Raw genomic sequence first — 18,486 nt, 5'->3', positions numbered from 1 at the left:
TCCTTATATTTCAAAAACAAAAGCTGTGAGTTCCTTGAAGGCAGTGCCCATGCTTTATGAAATCACTGATTTCCTAGCACCAGTTCAGTGTGGCCTGTAGCAGTCACATAATAAACCTTTACTGTATGAACAAAGGAACACCTTAGAATTACTTGTAAATTTACATATACATATGTCCACTACACAAAACATTTTAAAGTGAAAGCATAATTACATAGATATAAACTTAAATATCACAGATGCAAAATGGAGTTTCTTATGAATGGCTTTTTAAATTTCTTAGGATCCAATCACTTTTCTCATTCAGAGAATTTTGCAGAAAGTAGATAAGTTGACTAGGTTTAATTCCTACAAACCAAATAAAATAAGGAACATATCTCTATAGAAAGAATTCCTGACCAAGAGCAATTTTCCATATATAAAGGCATTAGAAAGCCCAGTGTAAACAATACCATGATCATATATTGTTCTTTCCTTAGCATACTGAGATATTGGGTATTCTTTTCTTGCTGTGACTATGTACACATTTAGGTTTCTTCCCCCCCCCCCCCCCCCCCCCTTTTTTTTTTACCTGCATTACATCCCCTTCAGAGCCTACCAAGGCCACCATGCCATGAAGAGCTGCCAAACACAGCATTGTGGAGGTGCCCTGAAAACAAAGCATCAGAATATGTCAAGAGGGAAACAGTCCTTGGGTTGGAAGTGGATAAAAATTATATCAAAGAAAAACAACTGGCCAAAATGGTACTAAATTTGTAGGGTCAACACAACCTGTGTCACTGAACTGAGAACGGCAGCAGACTTGAATAAAGTAACAGGTTAAAGTTGTTAGATTCTAGGTGGTTTCTTGTCATTTTTTTATTTTTCAAAACCACAGTGTTGTTTTAAAATTAACACACTGACAAAATAGCCAGTTAAAAAACAAAACTATAATGGTTAACAGGATGTATCATTTATAAGGCATTAAAAATACATGTGTCTTGGGGGAGATTGGTTTAAGATGGCGGAGTAGAAGGAAGTGCACTCACTCCCTCTTGTGAGAACACCAAAATAATAATTAACTGCTGAACAATCATTGACAGGAAGATATTGGAACTCACCAAAAAAAGATACCCCACATCCAAAGACAAAGGAGAAGCTGCAATGAGATGGTAGGAGGGGTGCAATCACAATAAAATCAGATCCTGTAACTGCTGGGTAGGTGACTCACAAACTGGAGAACAATTATAACACAGCAGTCCACCCACTGGAGTGAAGTTTCTGAGCCCCACGTCAGGCTTCCCAACCTGGTCTGGCAACGGGAGGAGGAATTCCCAGAGAATCAGACTTTGAAGGCTAGTGGGATTTCATTGCAGGACTTCGACAGGACTGGGGGAAACAGAGACTCCACTCTTGGAGGGCACACACAAAGTAGTGTGCGCATCAGGACCCAGGGGAAGGAACAGTGACCCCATAGGAGACTGAACCAGACCTAACAGCTAGTGTTGGAGAGTCTCCTGCAGAGGCGGGGGGTGGCTGTGGCTCACCATGGGGACAAGGACACTGGCAGCAGAAGTTCTGGGAAGTACTCCTTGGCGTGAGCCCTTTCAGAGTCCACCATTAGCCCCACCAAAGAGCCTGCAGCCTCCAGCGCTGGGTAACCTCAGGCCAAACAACCAACAGGGAGGGAACTCAGCCCCACCCAACAGCAGACAATCGGATTAAAGTTTTACAGAGCTCTGCCACCAGAGCAACACCCAGCTCTACCCACCACCAGTCCCTCCCATCAGGAAGCTTGCACAAGCCTCTTAGAAAGCCTCATCCACCAGAAGGCAGACAGTAGAAGCAAGAAGAACTACAATCCTGCAACCTGTGGAACGAAAACCACATTCACAGAATGATAGACAAAATAAAAAGGCAGAGGGCTATGTCCCAGATGAAGGAACAAGGTAAAACCCCAGAAAAACAACTAAATGAAGGGGAGAACGGTAACCTTCCAGAAAAAGAATTCAGAATAATGATAGTGAAGATGATCCAGGACCTCGGAAAAAGAATGGAGGCAAAAATCGAGAACATGCAAGAAATGTTTAACAAAGACCTAGAAGAATTAAAGAACAAACACCTAGAAGAATTAAAGAACAAGCAAACAGAGATGAACAATACAATAACTGAAATTAAAACTACACTAGAAGGAATCAATAGCAGAATAACTGAGGCAGAAGAACGGATAAGTGACCTGGAAGATAGATTGCTGGAATTCACTGCTGCAGAACAGAAGAAAGAAGAAAGAATGAAAAAATGAAGAAAACCTAAGAGACGTCTGGGCCAACATTAAATGCACCAACATTCGCATTACAGGGGTCCCAGAAGGAGAAGAGAGAGAGAAAGAACCCGAGAAAATATCTGAAGAGATTATAGTCAAAAACTTCCCTAACATGGGAAAGGAAATAGACACCCAAGTCCAGAAAGCACAGAGAATCCCAGGCAGGATAAACCCAAGGAGAAACATGCCAAGACACATAGCAATCAAATGGACAAAAATTAAAGAAAAAGAAAAATTATTAAAAGTGACAAGGGAAAAACGACAAATAACGTACAAGGGAACCCCCATGAGGTAAACAGCTGATTTCTCAGCAGAAACTCTACAAGCCAGAAGGGAGTGGCATGATATATTTAAAGTGATGGAAGGGAAGAAACTACAACCAAGATTACTATACCCAGCAAGGATCTCATTCAGATTCGACAGAGAAATCAAAAGCTTTACAGAAAAACAAAAGCTAAGAGAACTCAGCACCACCAAACCAGCTCTACAACAAATGCTAAACGAATTTCTCTAAGCAGTGTTTCTTGGGAAACACAAGAGAAAAAAGGACCTGCAAAGACAGACCCTAAACAATTAAGAAAATGGTAATAGGAACATACATATCGACAATTACCTTAAATGTGAATGGATTAAATGCTCCAACCAAAAGACACAGCCTTGCTGAATGGACACAAAAGTACAACCCGTATATATACTGTCTACAAGAGACCCACTTCAGACCTAGGGACACATACAGACTGAAAGTGAGGGGATGGAAAAAGATATTCCATGCAAATAGAAATCAAAAGAGAGCTGGAGTGGCAATACTTATATCAGATAAAATAGACTTTAAAATAAAGACTGTTGCAAGAGACAAGGAAGGACACTACATACTGATCAAGGGATCGATCCAAGAAAAAGATATAACAATTATAAATATATATGCACCCAACATAGGACCACCTCAAAAGATAAGGCAAATGCTAACAGCCATAAAAGAAGTTGACAGTAACAGAATAATAGAGGGGGACTTTAACACCTCACTTACACCAATGGACAGATCACCCAGACAGAAAATTAATAAGGAAACACAAGCTTTAAATGTCACAATAGACCAGATAGATTTAAGTGATATTTATAGGACATTCCATCTACATGGAATGGAATGGAATCTGTACATTCCAGATTACACTTTCTTCTCAAGTGCACACAGAACATTCTCCAGGGGAGATCACATCTTGGGTCACAAATCAAGCCTCAGTAAATTTAAGAAAATAGAAATCATATCAAGCATCTTTTCCAACCAAAACGCTGAGATTAGAAACAAATTACAGGGAAAAAAACATAAAACACATGGAGGCTAAACAATATGTTACAAAATAACCAAGAGATCATTGAAGAAATCAAAGAGGAAATCAAAAATACCTAGAGACAAATAACAACGAAAACATGACAATCCAAAACCTATGGGATGCAGCAAAAGCAGTTCTAAGAGGGAAGTTTATAGCTATACAATCCTACCTCAAGAGACAAGAAACATCTCAAACAAACAGTCTAAACTTACACTTAAAGGAACTAGAGAAAGAGGAACAAACAAAACCCAAAGTTAGTAGAGGAAAGAAATCATGAAGATTAGATCAGAAATAACTGAAAAACAAACGAAGGAAACAATAGCAAAGATCAATAAAACTAAAAGCTGGTTATTTGAGAAGATAAACAAAATTGATAAACCTTTAGCCAGACCCATCAAGAAAAAAAGGGAGAGGACTCAAATCAATACAATCAGAAATGAAAAAGGAGAAGTTACAATGGACACTGCAGAAATATCAAGCACCATAAGAGACTACTACAAGCAACTGTATGCCAATAAAATGGACAACCTGGAAGAAACGGACAAATTCTAAGAAAGGTATAACCTTCCAAGACTGAACCAGGAAGAAATAGAAAATATGAACAGACCAATCACAAGGAATGAAATTGAAACTGTGATTAAAAATCTTCCAACAAACAAAAGTCCAGGACCAGATGACTTCACAGGTGAATTCTATCAAACATTTAGAGAAGAGCTAACACCCATTCTTCTCAAACGCTTCCAAAAAATTGCAGAGGAAGGAACACTACTAAACTCATTCTACGAGGCCACCATCACCCTGTTACCAAAACCAGGCAAAGATACTACAAAAAAAGAAAATTACAGACCAATATCACTGATGAATATAGATGCAAAAATCCTCAACAAAGTATTAGCAAACAGAATCCAGCAGCACATGAAAAGGATCATACATCATGATCAAGTGGGATTTATCCCAAGGATGAAAGGATTCTTCAATATAGGCAAATCAATGTGATACACCATATTAACAAATGGAAGAATAAAAACCATATATTTTTATGTTTTTCAAGTCCTAGCCACGGCAATCAGAGAAGAAAAAGAAATAAAAGGAATACAAATTGGAAAAGAAGAAGTAAAACTGTCACTCTTTTCAGATGTCACAATACTATACACAGATAATCCTAAAGATGCCACCAAAAAACTAGAGCTAATCAATGAATTTGGTGAAGTTGCAGGATACAAAATTAATACACAGAAATCTCTTGCATTCCTATACACTAACAATGAAAGATCAGAAAGAGAAATTAAGGAAACAATCCCATTCACCACTGCAACAAAAGGAATAAAATACCTAGGAATAAACCTACCTAAGGAGGTAAAAGACCTGTACTCAGAAAACTGTAAGACACTGATGAAAGAAATCAAAGATGACACAAACAGATGGAGAGCTATACCATGTTCTTGGATTGGAAGAATCAATATTGCGAAAATGACTATATTACCCAAAGCAATCTACAGATTCAGTGCAATCCCTATCAAATTACCAACGGCATTTTTTACAGAACTAGAACAAAAAATCTTAAAATTTGTATGGAGACACAAATGACCCCGAATAGCCAAAGCAATCTTGAGGGAAAAAAACAGAGCTGGAGGAATCAGACTCCGTGTCTTCAGACTATACTACAAAGCCACAGTAATCAAGACAATATGGCACTGGCACAAAAACAGAAATATAGATCAATGGAACAGGATAGAAAGACCAGATATAAACTCACACACCTATGGTCAACTAATCTATGACAAAGGAGGCAAGGATATACAATGGAGAAAAGACAGTCTCTTCAGTAAGTGGTGCTGGCAAAACTGGACAGGTACATGTAAAAGAATGAAATTAGAACATTCCCTAACACCATACATAGAAATAAACTCAAAATGGATTAAGGACCTAAATGTAAGACCAGACACTATAAACCTCTCAGAGGAAAACATAGGAAGAACACTCTTTGACATAAATCACAGCAAGATCTTTTTTGACCCACCTCCTAGAGTAATGGAAATAATAACAAAAATAAGCAAATGGGACCTAATGAAACTTAAAAGCTTTTGTCCAGCAAAGAAATCTATAAATAAGATGAAAAGACAACCCTCAGAATGGGAGAAAATATTTGCAAACGAATCAACATACAAAATATTAATCTCCTAAATATATAAACAGCTCATGCTGCTCAATATTAAAAAAAACAAACAACCCAATCAAAAAATGGGCAGAAGACCTAAATGGACATTTCTCCGAAGAAGATATACAGATTGCCAAGAAGCACATGAAAAGCTCTCAACATCTCTCATTATTAGAGAAATGCAAATCAAAACTACAATGAGGTATCACCTCACACCAGTTAGAATGGGCATCATCAGAAAATCTATAAACAACAAATGCTGGAAATGGTGTGGAGAAAAGCGAACCCTCTTGCACTGTTGGTGGGAATGTAAATTGATACGGCCACTATGGAGAACAATATGGAGGTTCCTTAAAAAACTAAAAGAATTACCATATGACCCAGCAATTCCACTGCCGGGCATATACCCAGGGAAAACCATAATTCAAAAAAGACACGTGCACCCCAATGTTCACTGCAGCACTATTTACAATAGCCAGGTCATGGAAGCAACCTAAATGCCCACTGACAGACGAATAGATAAAGAAGATGTGGTACAGATATACAATGGAATATTACTGAACCATGAAATGGAACAAAATTGGGTTATTTGTAGTGACGTGGATGGACCTAGAGACTGTCAAACAGAGTGAAATAAGTCAGAAAGAGAAAAACAAATATTGTATATTAATGCATATATGCAGAATATAGAAAAATGGTACAGATGAACTAGTTTGCAGGGCAGAAATAGAGACACACATGTAGAGGACAAATGTATGGACACCAAGGGGGGAAGCAGGTGGTATTGGTGGAGGTGGGATGAATTGGGAGATTGTGATGGACATGTATACACTAATATGTATAAAATAGATAACTAATAAGAACCTGCTGTATAAAAAAATAATAATAAAATTAAATTAAAAAGGAAAAAAATGTACATGTGTCTCTTTCATTTGAAATTGCCTATTCTTTTATGGTTAAGCTATATATCTTGGCAGCACCTATAAATGGTCCAATAAAGTAGCTCTTTTTCCTTTATAAAACTATAAAATAACATGCAGGAGGTCCTTCTACCTCTGTTAGAACAATTCTGATCCAGGCAGGGAGCAGTTTGTTGCCCAAGTCTTCAGCTTTTCCATGTCCACACACAGACAAACCATGAACTATGTTTCCTAACGCCAGGGCAAAACCTGAAGTCTGTTAAAAATAAATTAAAAGAAGAGGTAAGAAAAAAAGAAGAATGGCACAGATCAGGAACGTTCATATACAGCAAAACAAGCACATTTAAGGGCTCCCTTTCCTATAGACACATTCTGTTTCCATCTGAAAATCAGAGATTTGCAGATTTTTAAAATCTACACCAGTCTGCAACAGAAACTGCAGTCTAATTGTATGGAATTTGGCTTCAGTAAGTCGTTTATTTTAGGAAAAGAATACTGCACTACTGATTGACTTGGGTCAAACAATCCAAATTCTAAGAAGGAGGTTAGGGTGAAAACACCAAGGTAAATCACCCAAGCCCAGTCAACCCCCAAACAAGAGGAGAAAATATTCTATAATGAGCACAGCATATGCAAACTTCTATATTTTGGTGTTTGCAAAATCTATTCTTTTTTTTCTAATTTTACATTAATTTAATTTAATTTTTTATTGAAGTATAGTTGATTCACAATGCAAAATCTATTCTGACTGTAAGTGAGCAGGCATACAACCATAAAATATAACAATACAAAACAGCACAGGCTTAAAACCTGGACTGAATCCTGCAGTAACCCACTATGGCCAATATTAAGACTGGAGAAATCTGAAAAACAAAGAACTGAGCAAACAAAATACAAACAGGGAAATTCTAGAGCCTGTGTGATCAGAGGGAACATTTTTGTTTCAATTTTTTAAAATTATGGTAAAATACACATAACATAAAATTTACCATCTTAACCATTTTTAAGTGTACAGTTCAGTGGTATGAAGTACATTCATAATGCTGTGCGACCATCACTCCCATCCATCTTTAGAACTCTTTGCATCTTGCAAAACTGAAATTCTGTACCCATTAAACAATAATTCCCCATTCCCCCTCCCTCAGCCCCTGGCAACTACCATTCCACTTTCTGTCTCTATGCTTTTGACTGCTCTAAATACCTCATATAAACAGAATCATACAGTGTTTGTCTTTTTGTGACAGGCCTATTTCACTTAGCATAACGTCCTTGAGGTTATCCATGTCATAGTGTATGTCAGAATTTTCTTCCTTTTGAAGGCTGACTAATATTTCAGAGGGAATATTTTAAGGGTATTTCATTTAAATTGCAGGAATCTAAATTTTCTTATATATTTAGTCATGAGCAGAGTTTCTCTGCCTTGAACTTGCTGAGGCTTTACTTTATCAGATTACTCTATGTATTCCTATCGTTACGAATTTTTGTTTCTAGCCTTACATAACTCTTATATTCCCTAGCCACGTGTTTTAAGATTTTATAAATACAGAGCAATAGCTGGAGAGCCAGTAAAGACTTTTGTACTCAGACCAAAAAAGAAAAAATGTCTATAGGGGATAAAGAGAGAAAAAGATGTCTGTGGATACCGGCTATAGCTGTGGACAAGACAAGAGTTAGAAGTTCCTCAGTTCCGGGCACAAACCATACTACATTATAGTCTAATTCAGAGTAAATTAGAATTAAGACTTAGCAGCAGCCTGAGACCCACTGAGAAATAACCAGAAATTCCAACCTGCTGGTTGTTCTCCACCAACAGTCGAAGCTTATTCATAATATCTTCAGCCTCTACAGCCTCAATAATTCCGGCACTGAATGCGGATGTACATACACAGCTGAGGGTATAGGCAAGGACCTGAGAAGAAAAGACAAGAGAAACACGTGTTTTCATGAGGGGAAATAAAAGAACACGGTTTAGTTGACACGAATATTTTGTCAAACTTATCCCTGGCATAAGGTTTGGATTCGAGTATACCCACTATAGACGGGGCATTGTTTTGCTGCCTAACTTATATTTCATAACAATATTATGAGATGGGGGTCATTATGGCTACTTTCTGGATAAAATCTTCGAGGCTCAATTACACATAGCTAGCAAGTGACAGAGGCGAGATTCAAACCTGGGTCTTTAGACGCTAAATCAAAAAGTTCCCTCAACAGTAGGAGTAGATTTTCATCACCAGTGGATACTACTAATGGCCATGTACTCTGATCCAAGGCCAAACTGGAGAGGAAATTCGAAAGCAGTGAAACGCTGCTACATGAAGATTCCCTAGTAGAAGTAGTGGAGCATGACGGACGAGAAAGGTGGGTTTTAGAGTCGGATAAATTGTGTAAAATAGGGATAATACTACTCACTTCAGAGCACGGGTGTGATTTTAATAAGCAAATGAATAAATAGATGAATAAATGAACAAATTATAAATTTTTTTAAAATGTTGGGAGTAGAAACAATACTTGAGTGTATATCCCAAATTGACCACTGACTGGCTAAGTAACTTTAAGCAAGTCACTCCAACTATTTGAGCTTCCATTTGTCCAAATCAAGGTTATTCATCCCTCCCTGCTACCTTGCATTTTCATGATGAATCCCTTCCTCACAAAGATGCTGTTAAGACAAAGTAGAAATGTTCAACTCCTCACACTGATTGATAACAGCATGAAAAAAAGAGGCAGTTTCTAAGGTAGAAATTGGATAATAAAAATCAGAGGGGAGGAACAACCGAAATTGCTTGCTCGAGGCCTTCTAAATCAAACCATCAAGGCAGACAGATGCATCAATTATAAAAACCTTGCTTTCATTTATTAATCAAATTGCTCCGTGGTTGTAACATTTTCTCCTTCGGCTTAAAAAAAAAAAAGTACTTTCCAACTGTGCTCTGCACTGCTTTAAAAATGGAAATGTGGTGCATGTCTTAGAACAAAACTGCAACCCTCTGTGCCCCAAAGAAATTCACTGATTCAACAAGTCCTATTGCTGAAAGCAGAGGAGCTGAGCAGGGAAACACAGCAGCCATTATGTGCTCATCAATAGCTCGTGGGCAGGCCGGGGGAAAATAGGATCTGCTCTAATGAGACGGAGAATCTAGTGAGGCCAAGAGGTCGGCCCAGGCTCCTCCCAGAGAGAAGAGCCCTGCAGCGGCGCGGCTTCACCTGGGCTCACAGACACACAGGCCTCAGATGTCCTGCTCGACCCAGTCAACACACAGACCAGAGCCCAGGATCCCAATTCTGCATATTTCTACACCATCACAGAAAAATCTTTTCACTAAGTGTGGTGAAGGGAATTTCCTCAATAATTTTTCATGCTTAACTGACATTAAAAAAAATCAAATGCCTTTTCGATCCGCAGTTTCTTAAGCTTATTCCTGGCCATTTCTTAAAGTTATACTTGGATGGAGGCTAATTCTAAAAAATCTCCATTTAACCTTCCTCCAGAAATTGCAGCTCTTCTTAGAAACTGCCTTCTAGTGATACTAAGTCAGGTTTTTGTATTCACTAAAGGCTCTTATATGCCACATGTAAGTCTAACTTGATTTAAATAGCTGCACTATTTGAAAACCTTATGATCTAATGTAGGTTGTTTGCCACTCAGATTTTCTCCTTAGCCCAGATGAAATTGAGGAAGGATTTAATTTCAGAGTTACCAAAACAGGAGAAGTAGAAAATAAGCAGCAAGAGGAAAACAAAAGCCAGCAGAGGGAAGGAAACTGGAACGTTGGTCTCCTACCTCCTGAAAGGTTCTGCTCTGGCCCCCGCTGTCATCTAGGTACACGGAGAGCTTCCGAAGCGAGGCTGCCACGTGAACTCGCGACTCTGTTTGGCTGCTGTGGCTCATGAGGGACAGGACAAGTCCAACTCCCAGTACACAGCCCGTGCTTGGATGCCAAAAAGAGATGAGGAGTGAAAATCGTAAGAAATCCACGCCATTGCTCTTCACTTATCATGGGAGTTACCAGTGCTCTACAACCCGAGGTAAGATGGCTGGATTCTAATTCTGCTGCCTGGTGTACAGGTGTATTCCATGACCAACGCCCCCCCCCCCCCGCCGCCCAATCAAAATGTGTCCGTGGCCCATGCCAGTGCTATGTACCCAATGGAGAAAACAAATAAATACATGAAATAGTTTGACAAACTCTGTAAGAGAAGGAGGCATAAAAATTAGTCAAACCAGTTCTATCTCTGCACTTAGAGAAATGCCGTGGTCCTCTCTCCACTGACTGCCCCCCCCAATCATGCTGAGTGCACTATGATTAACTGCATAAAGAGAGAAAAGCCTAAATTTCAGGATATGAGCTGAGGCCATCCGATTAATAATGGGGGGAGGAGGGGCAGATACATGCAAGGCATAATTACGAGGTACTGCTAAGTGCTTCATGTTTCCTAGTCAACTTCAACAAGTGGAATTTCTGTCTCAAAGAAACTGTGTATTTGTCTGTGCACAATGACATTAATCCTCTTCTCCCCTCTGATCCCTCCGAGTACCACTGGGTCAGAAGAGAAAATGGACAAATGACAGGCTTGTCAAAAGTTACCCCATGTGACAATTCAATTGGAATCTTGGGCTTTGTGCCCCAGTTCTCCTGAAAGAATACATATCCATTTAAAGAAAAGAATTGTTCTCCCAGAAAACTTCTAGTTCGTGTGATAAGATAAATGTGGCTTGGGGGTAATTTTTTACTCTTTTGAAAAAGTTTTTATCATCATTGTTGTTTTTCAAGTTGAGGAAATGCTGACTTTTTCAGAAATCATCCTCACTCTGGTTTGGCTTGCCTCTCTTCCTGATATCTACTGCTTAAGAAGACATTCCAGGGCATTTCTCCAATAACATATTTCAATGCCCGTATGTTATGTCATTTTGCTCTTATATAGCATCTATCGCTTTGGCTGGCGTCAAGACCTTCACATAGTTTCCTGAACATGTTAGTTACTTCCCCTGACACCTCTGTGCCAGCAGAGCTTCCACATCCGATAAGAGATGCCCAAGAGGATGGACAGGCTACAGGATTTGCTCAAGGTCATGCAGAGAGTTTCCAGCAGAGCATGGACAGAAGACAGGGTTTTTTCATTTCCAACCTTCTGTTCCAACTGCCAAACCCAGGCCCCTCCCGGCACCCTGTGTGATGCCATGATGGAATGATTATGAGAAGGCAACATGTCTCAGGTGTGTTTTCCTAGGTTCTATTGCACAACGATCTGGCATTAGAAAATCCTTTGTCAGGAAGCTACTGCAGCAATAATCCAAGTCAGGCAGAACTGCTGTTCCTGCTTACAGGAACTTAACAACCAGCTCAACTAGCATAATGCATATTTCAATGAGTTAAATCAGCATCTAACATCTGAACACTGTGTGCTTTTGAGACAAATCACATTTCTGAAAGAGGAAAGGCTGCTGCTGATTAGAATGGATTTAAAGTCTTTGTTTTCATTTAGACTCTACAGGAAAGGTTTTTTTTGGCCATCTTTCTATATTGATGCATATGAAAACCTGAAATCAGACCAAAGATATAGTTAGACAAATATCATTTAATACTTTAAAATTTAACTTTTGCTCCCTCTTTAATTATGTAACTGCTATTTATGCTTAGGATTTCAAATGTTACTTCCTCAGGGATACCTGCCCTGGCCCAGCAGGGAACCTCCTTAATATTTTCCCATAGTACCTTGTACTAATTTACTTCAGACAATTTTAATGATACACTCCGATGAAGATTATCTGGGAGCTGATTTGATTACTGACCACATCCTTCACTAGCTTGCAAGCTCCATGAGGGTAGGTACCTTTTCTGTTTTTTCCTCACTACAGTATTTGTGGCACCTAGTAACACTGCTTGACAGGGAGAGGCATTCAACCAACATTTACTGAACGCTGAAGAACTGACCAAATTCTCTTTAGTTTCAAGAGAATCTAAAGTGGAGAGAAAAATCTATAGGGGGGAACCCCCCCAAAAAAACCCAAGGCTTGATTTTCATGTTCAGTTGGAGGCAAAATTTATGAGTGGTAAAATTCACTGAATATATCATCCAAGATTCAATCAAGAAAACTCGATTTCTATTTTTTGCCTGACTAATTTAAGAAAGAGGTGTCAGGTTTATGAGGCAAAAAGATTCTTCTCAAAGCTCACTTAACTACTGGGGTTCATCTTCTTCAAATAATAGACAGGTCTTGCTTTTCTGGCTATCTGGGCACACAAAAATCTCTATGCCCTGGACTGAAGCTCCTCTTTCACCATCTCAAGGCACATGGGCACAAAGGTCTAGAAAAAGACATCCCAGTTTCTAGTTTACATTTACCTAAAAAATATCACAGCAGAATTATTCTTGGGCAAGGTTAACAGTCACTAACGATTCTATTCATTTGGTTATTAGCTGACTGTTATGATATACAAATATATAGTCTAACTAAGTACATATGGGTGCCAACAAAAATACGTTAGATTGTGTGCATCTATTGACCATCTGAACTGTTTCCTTCTACTTTGTCTCATTTGTTCCAGCATGTACCAAGAAGGTAGTCCTAAAGCTTCATTCCTGATGTTCCCGGCTGACTTCCAAATCTTCTACATTTTAATGTGTGTGTCTTTTGTCCTAAGTCTTAAAGATTCTTCTAGGTGCTTAGTTCAGCATTTCTACACATTTCCCTCATTCTAGCTTCACTGTTCTACCAGCTCTAAACCAAGAATAACTTGGGCAGAGATAGCTTTCACATCTTTCTGTCCAATGAAAACAAAAAGGACTTAAGTGTTGGTGTCCTGAACAGATGAAATAAATTGTGTTAGATATAAAATTGAGGTTTGGGAATTGCTAACATAAATCTCCTAGAAGAATACTAACAAATGATAAAGAGGATGATATGCCCCATTATGTCATTACTTATTTGAATCTCTTATCCAAGTGTATTAAAATATCACTGGCAAAGGAAATTCTGAGTCTTAAAAGCTATGCTCATAATTCTGATATGTGTGTTGCTATATCAACTGGGACATGATATATTTTTCTAAAATTAACAAGAGATGAATCTTCAATTCCCTAGTTTATTGTAGGCTATTCTGCAGATTAAGTACTAGGCCATCTAATAATTAGTTCTAATAACAGTTAACATTTGTATAGTGCTTTGCCCTTTACAAAGTGCTATACAAATGTTATCATATTTGTAAAAGCTCAACAGTAATTAACCAATGCTCAGGTCATTGATGGATAACATGGCTAGTTATGGCTGTGAAGATTGAAATGGTGTAATACGTACCACTAGATGGCAGCAAAATGTAAGTGATAGGACCCCAAACACCACACCAGGTGCTCGGTTCTCTCAGCAGGGACACATCCATTAAACCAAGGAAGCGTGGTAAATTTGCTCTGGGTGAATTCTGTCACTCGAGATAGCACGCTCCCAGATCTATTAACTACCTTTGGGTAACGCCTCCGATATTTCAGGTGAGAGAGGACTGCCCCGGACTCCTGCAAGCTCATTGGATGGGGGAATACTTTATGCTATGAACCAGGTCTGGGCCTAGTTAGAATCTCTCTTCTGCTTTCAATGATAGACAACATCCACATGTCAGAAAAAATAATCAACACCACACTGTCAAGTGTCAAACTGCTTTCTTTCTACTGAAATGTGTTCTCCATGCTGTGCTAAGCAAGAGAAGGCAAGCTGGTTTTGAAGTCAGACTACCTAGGTTTCTCTCCTGGCTCTGCCACTTAGTGCGTGACCTTGAACCAGTCTCCTATTTTAGACTCACGTTCTTCATCTGTAAACTGAAGTGATGGTGACTCCTGCTTTAGTATCAATATTTAGGTTGTAATCAGGGCTTAATTACATGAGAAGCGGATGTGAAAAGGCCTAGCAAAATACGGCGCTGCTCAGTAAGTATTAGTGGAACCCAAAACCAACAAGAGACCTACCTAAGCGTGGACACCCACAAAGCATTAGAAATGACAAAATACTAAACTTCATTAACTAGGAAAAACACAGTTTGGAGAGAATAGAGGGAGGGTTTCTTGAAGGACCTGGGCTTTTAATTGGCACTGAAAGGCAAGCAAGATTTTACTAAATGGACAGGAAATTTCTGACGACCCTATTCTACTTGAATCTGCAGGCTCAATACCCTATGGAGGCCCACCTTTCCTTCTCCCAAACACATGTTTATTAAGAAGGTAAGAATCAAGAAAGAAGGTAAGAATGAAGAAACAAGAACCTTGTTAATATAAAAAGTTAATTTTAAAGTTACATATGCTTAGACATATGAAGGTTGTAAATGCATAAATGCCCATACTTTGGATAATTCAGTTATCCGCGTGGCCCTCCCTTCACTCAAACAACCTTCCTGCAAACTCATGGAGCTGGTATGTGAGAGTCACTCCTGATTGTTCCAGCTGGCTGAAAGTGTGCAGCATGTTAATCACTATTTTCTCCCCAGCTTTATAATACCCTGAGCTACAGATATGTTGGACACCTTTGTGGGAAGGCAGGAGAAAGAAGGAAGATGGGGAGAAGGGACAGGAAAGGACAGAAACTTACCTTACTCCTTGGCTGTAAAAGGCAGCACCACCAACACATGAATTAGGCTCAAAAAACTCAACTCTTCACCGGCCCCCTGAACAGTTAAATGACCCTATCCCTTCCATTAATCATTTTCTAAATTTAAGAGACTTGAATCATGCCACCGAACTCTCTTTGCCCATACTCAAAACCACACTCTTAACACGTCATTTCATCTCTGACGTGTTCAACTTTAAAGTGTGATAAAGTGAGTGTGTTTCAAGCATTCTTATCCAACCTTAGCCTGCATGTGAAAGATCTCATAACTACCACCAACTAAGTGAAGATCTGACTTTATTTACACATGATGAAATACATGATACTTGCAGTACTTCTACCATTTATGCTTTTGTTAGTCTGAACTTAACAGGCTACATCCATGAACGTAACTTTAGATCATAAGTTCCTAAAGGCCAGAAATTTAAACACTGATTTTTTTGGTAAACACTGATTTAACTCATATTTGAACAGTGCCCATAATAGCATGAAGTAAATGAGTTAATAAATTGGAGGTTAGTGCTTATACTCTGTTGAGTTTCCTAGTAACTTCAACCCCAGAAGATCCAAACCTCAAGTTCCAAAACATAGGGAAATCCAAAAAGGTACAATCCAGGTTCTCAATGGTGTCAATATTTCAGAAGGCCTAATAAAACAATATGTTTTTCCACCACACAAGCCACATGGATGAGTTAAAACATTCAATGTCTCACTAAATGAGTATGTTTAACACCATTTTGTTTTGTATTTTCTGATTATTCCTTTTTGTTTTTGTTGTTTTTCATGACTGGAATGAGAAAATAAATTAACTCAAGATATTTAGTTTAACAGACAAAATATTTTAAAAGCATGAGTTTGCGGGGAGAAGGGATCTACTAATATTGAGGAGGTTGGGAACCTCTGGTGTAACCTCTGCTTGTTTCTATTTTGATTCCTCTGACATTGGATTTCATAGGGAAATCCAAATCATGAGTCAAAGACTCTCTTAGTCAAATCAAATTCAAAGAATATTTTCAACAGATTTTAAAAAGGTTGTCATACATACAAGTCCCCAGATAGATGCCTCATATGGTAAAGTACAAGACAGAATCTAAGGTATGGGTAACTTAATGACAGCCACAAAATGACATTTGTTGCTTTGTATGGAAACAAACCGCCTATTTCTGAAACATGGGTTTCAGAACAAGTAAGCTTTAATTACAGATTTTTTTTATTACTACTGAAATCTCTACACAAAGGAATTCAAGACCGGGTCCTACAAATATTTCACCATAGAATGTAAAATTTATGGCAAAGAAAGAACCAATCTCTGAGTATCAGAGAAGGAACGGAATCAACATACTTGTATTCAAGACTAGTGTCAAAGCAGCAATTTTCCAGGGCATCCAAAGACTTCATCAGAAGAAGGTTCATCTGTTGGCCAGATATATCACTGGGTAAAGACCAAGAGGGAAAAATGAATTATTTAAAATCATTCAACTGTCCAAAATATTTACTATGTAATATTTTGCTCTCAATATTTTATTGAAAATGCATTTCTTTAAAAAATATATAAAAGTAGCAAATAACAATATTGATGATTCACACATATTTTGTAGACAGAGAAACTGAGTCAGAGAATTTATTCAATAATTGGGTTTCTGTACGTTATAATCACTTGCAAACCAATAAACCCTAAAACTGCTACTTTTGCATTTTCTCAGTTCATTCAAATTTTAAAATCACTGAAAAATAAGAACAAAGCTCAGAATTCCAAAAAATTATTTCTAGGAATCCTAAGGTGATTTTCTTCAGAATATTTACTAATCCATTAAGCTGATATTATCAATAATCATTCCAAATCTTTCTTGCAAAGGCTATAACTTCTGATTTCATGTCTCAAATATGGAAGTTTTCAGTTCTATTCTTTTTTTTTTAAAGGGGGGTAAAACCCAGCCCTATATTTTTCTGCCTTTATACAGTAATTGATGTGGTTTTTGTAATTGTCTTGGTGAGAACTATGACTTTTAGAGTAAAATAAAACTTAAAAGGTAGGTCTACATCTGTTTTTTCAGGCAGAGTTGTGGGCTTCATCACCGACACTTTATTATCAAGGGGTCCCTACATGTCAGCTCTCCTGCTGTTGCCTCAGACCATGCTGAGTGGAATGCAGCCCCAGGAATGCCAGCCAGCCAGAGCGCACTTTAAATAATATCTTCTCCAACCAAGACTATAGTGGTTTTGCCTGAGGTGAAGGAGTACATTTTGCAATGAGAAAACATGCACACAGGTACACACAATTTTAACAGCTTTAACTAAATAAGTCCTATTATAGTTGTTCTCTGGAGTAAAATGTACTTAAATATCCTAAACAAATGCTAAAGAGATCCTACTAGTATCCTCTGGGAGTTATGACAGAAGCAAGCTTTGGAATAATATACTTTTCTGAATAAATTCTAGACTGGAATTTAAATTCAGGAGATTTTTCATAAGCCTCAGCAAAAGAAAAGAAAATAAAAAGAAAGATGGATTGAATGTCAAAATTCTTTGCTACAAAGTGATTTTTCATTCTTGATACCAGGATATTGTCCTGATCCTATTCTCCTAAGGGGCCACTTTGGGCTACTTATTTGATGTCATTGATTATTCAGAGTTAGTAGCCCTCAAAACACTTACTTTAATCTTAGAAAAATAGAAATTTTCTCCAAAAATGTCATTATCTGGTGAGACTGTCATTATCTAGTAAAATATTTATTAGTACTAAAAGGCAAATATTTCGGATTCCTCTGCTCTATGAAATTAGGAAGGTGGGAACCATGAATAATTATGTTAATGGCTGCAGTACTAACACACCAGGCAGAAGGAGAATGCTATCAAATACAGGATCATTATGGCAAAGTTAAAATCTGCAGTTATTCTGTGGGCAGGCCGCCTCAGGAAGAGCTTCCTGGTGTCCTTCCCCAGGGTTTCCTGCAGGTGCAAAGTCAAGTAGGGTAGATAGGGGTGGAAGGCAATCTAGGAACCAGAAAGGATGCTTTAGGGGAATCACCATAGGTTTCTCCAGGTAGCATAATTCAATTAACCACAAATGTAAGCTTGTCAAGCCCTAAAACCAGCAGCATCTCCTCCTAAACTAAGGAAGAAGGGAGCCAGAGCCAGGATAGGATGAAATGAGTTGCCTGGAATTAAACTGCCATGGCTCA

At 38.3% G+C, this 18,486-nt stretch overlaps 1 protein-coding gene across 5 annotated transcripts in view; it reads right to left on the bottom strand.

Annotated features, from left to right (window-relative positions):
• Positions 1-18,486, bottom strand: part of FOCAD (focadhesin) — a 311,434-nt gene that overhangs the window by 46,913 nt on the left and 246,035 nt on the right. For all 5 annotated transcript variants that reach the window (XM_027105950.1, XM_027105949.1, XM_027105948.1 and 2 more), the window contains 5 exons: positions 16,647-16,736; positions 10,496-10,643; positions 8,501-8,620; positions 6,845-6,967; positions 572-649 (listed from right to left, as the gene is read on the bottom strand). In XM_027105950.1, the coding sequence (XP_026961751.1) occupies positions 572-649; positions 6,845-6,967; positions 8,501-8,620; positions 10,496-10,643; positions 16,647-16,736 (559 nt within the window). The remainder of the gene's footprint in view (positions 1-571; positions 650-6,844; positions 6,968-8,500; positions 8,621-10,495; positions 10,644-16,646; positions 16,737-18,486) is intronic.

Source organism: Aethalodelphis obliquidens, unplaced genomic scaffold (assembly GCF_003676395.1).
Source record: "Aethalodelphis obliquidens isolate GAN/ISIS:26980383/991018 unplaced genomic scaffold, ASM367639v1 scaffold7, whole genome shotgun sequence".
NCBI classification, from domain to species: Eukaryota; Metazoa; Chordata; class Mammalia; order Artiodactyla; family Delphinidae; genus Aethalodelphis; species Aethalodelphis obliquidens.
The sequence above is the reverse complement of the archived record's forward strand: the minus strand, read 5'-3'. Positions and strand labels throughout refer to the sequence as shown.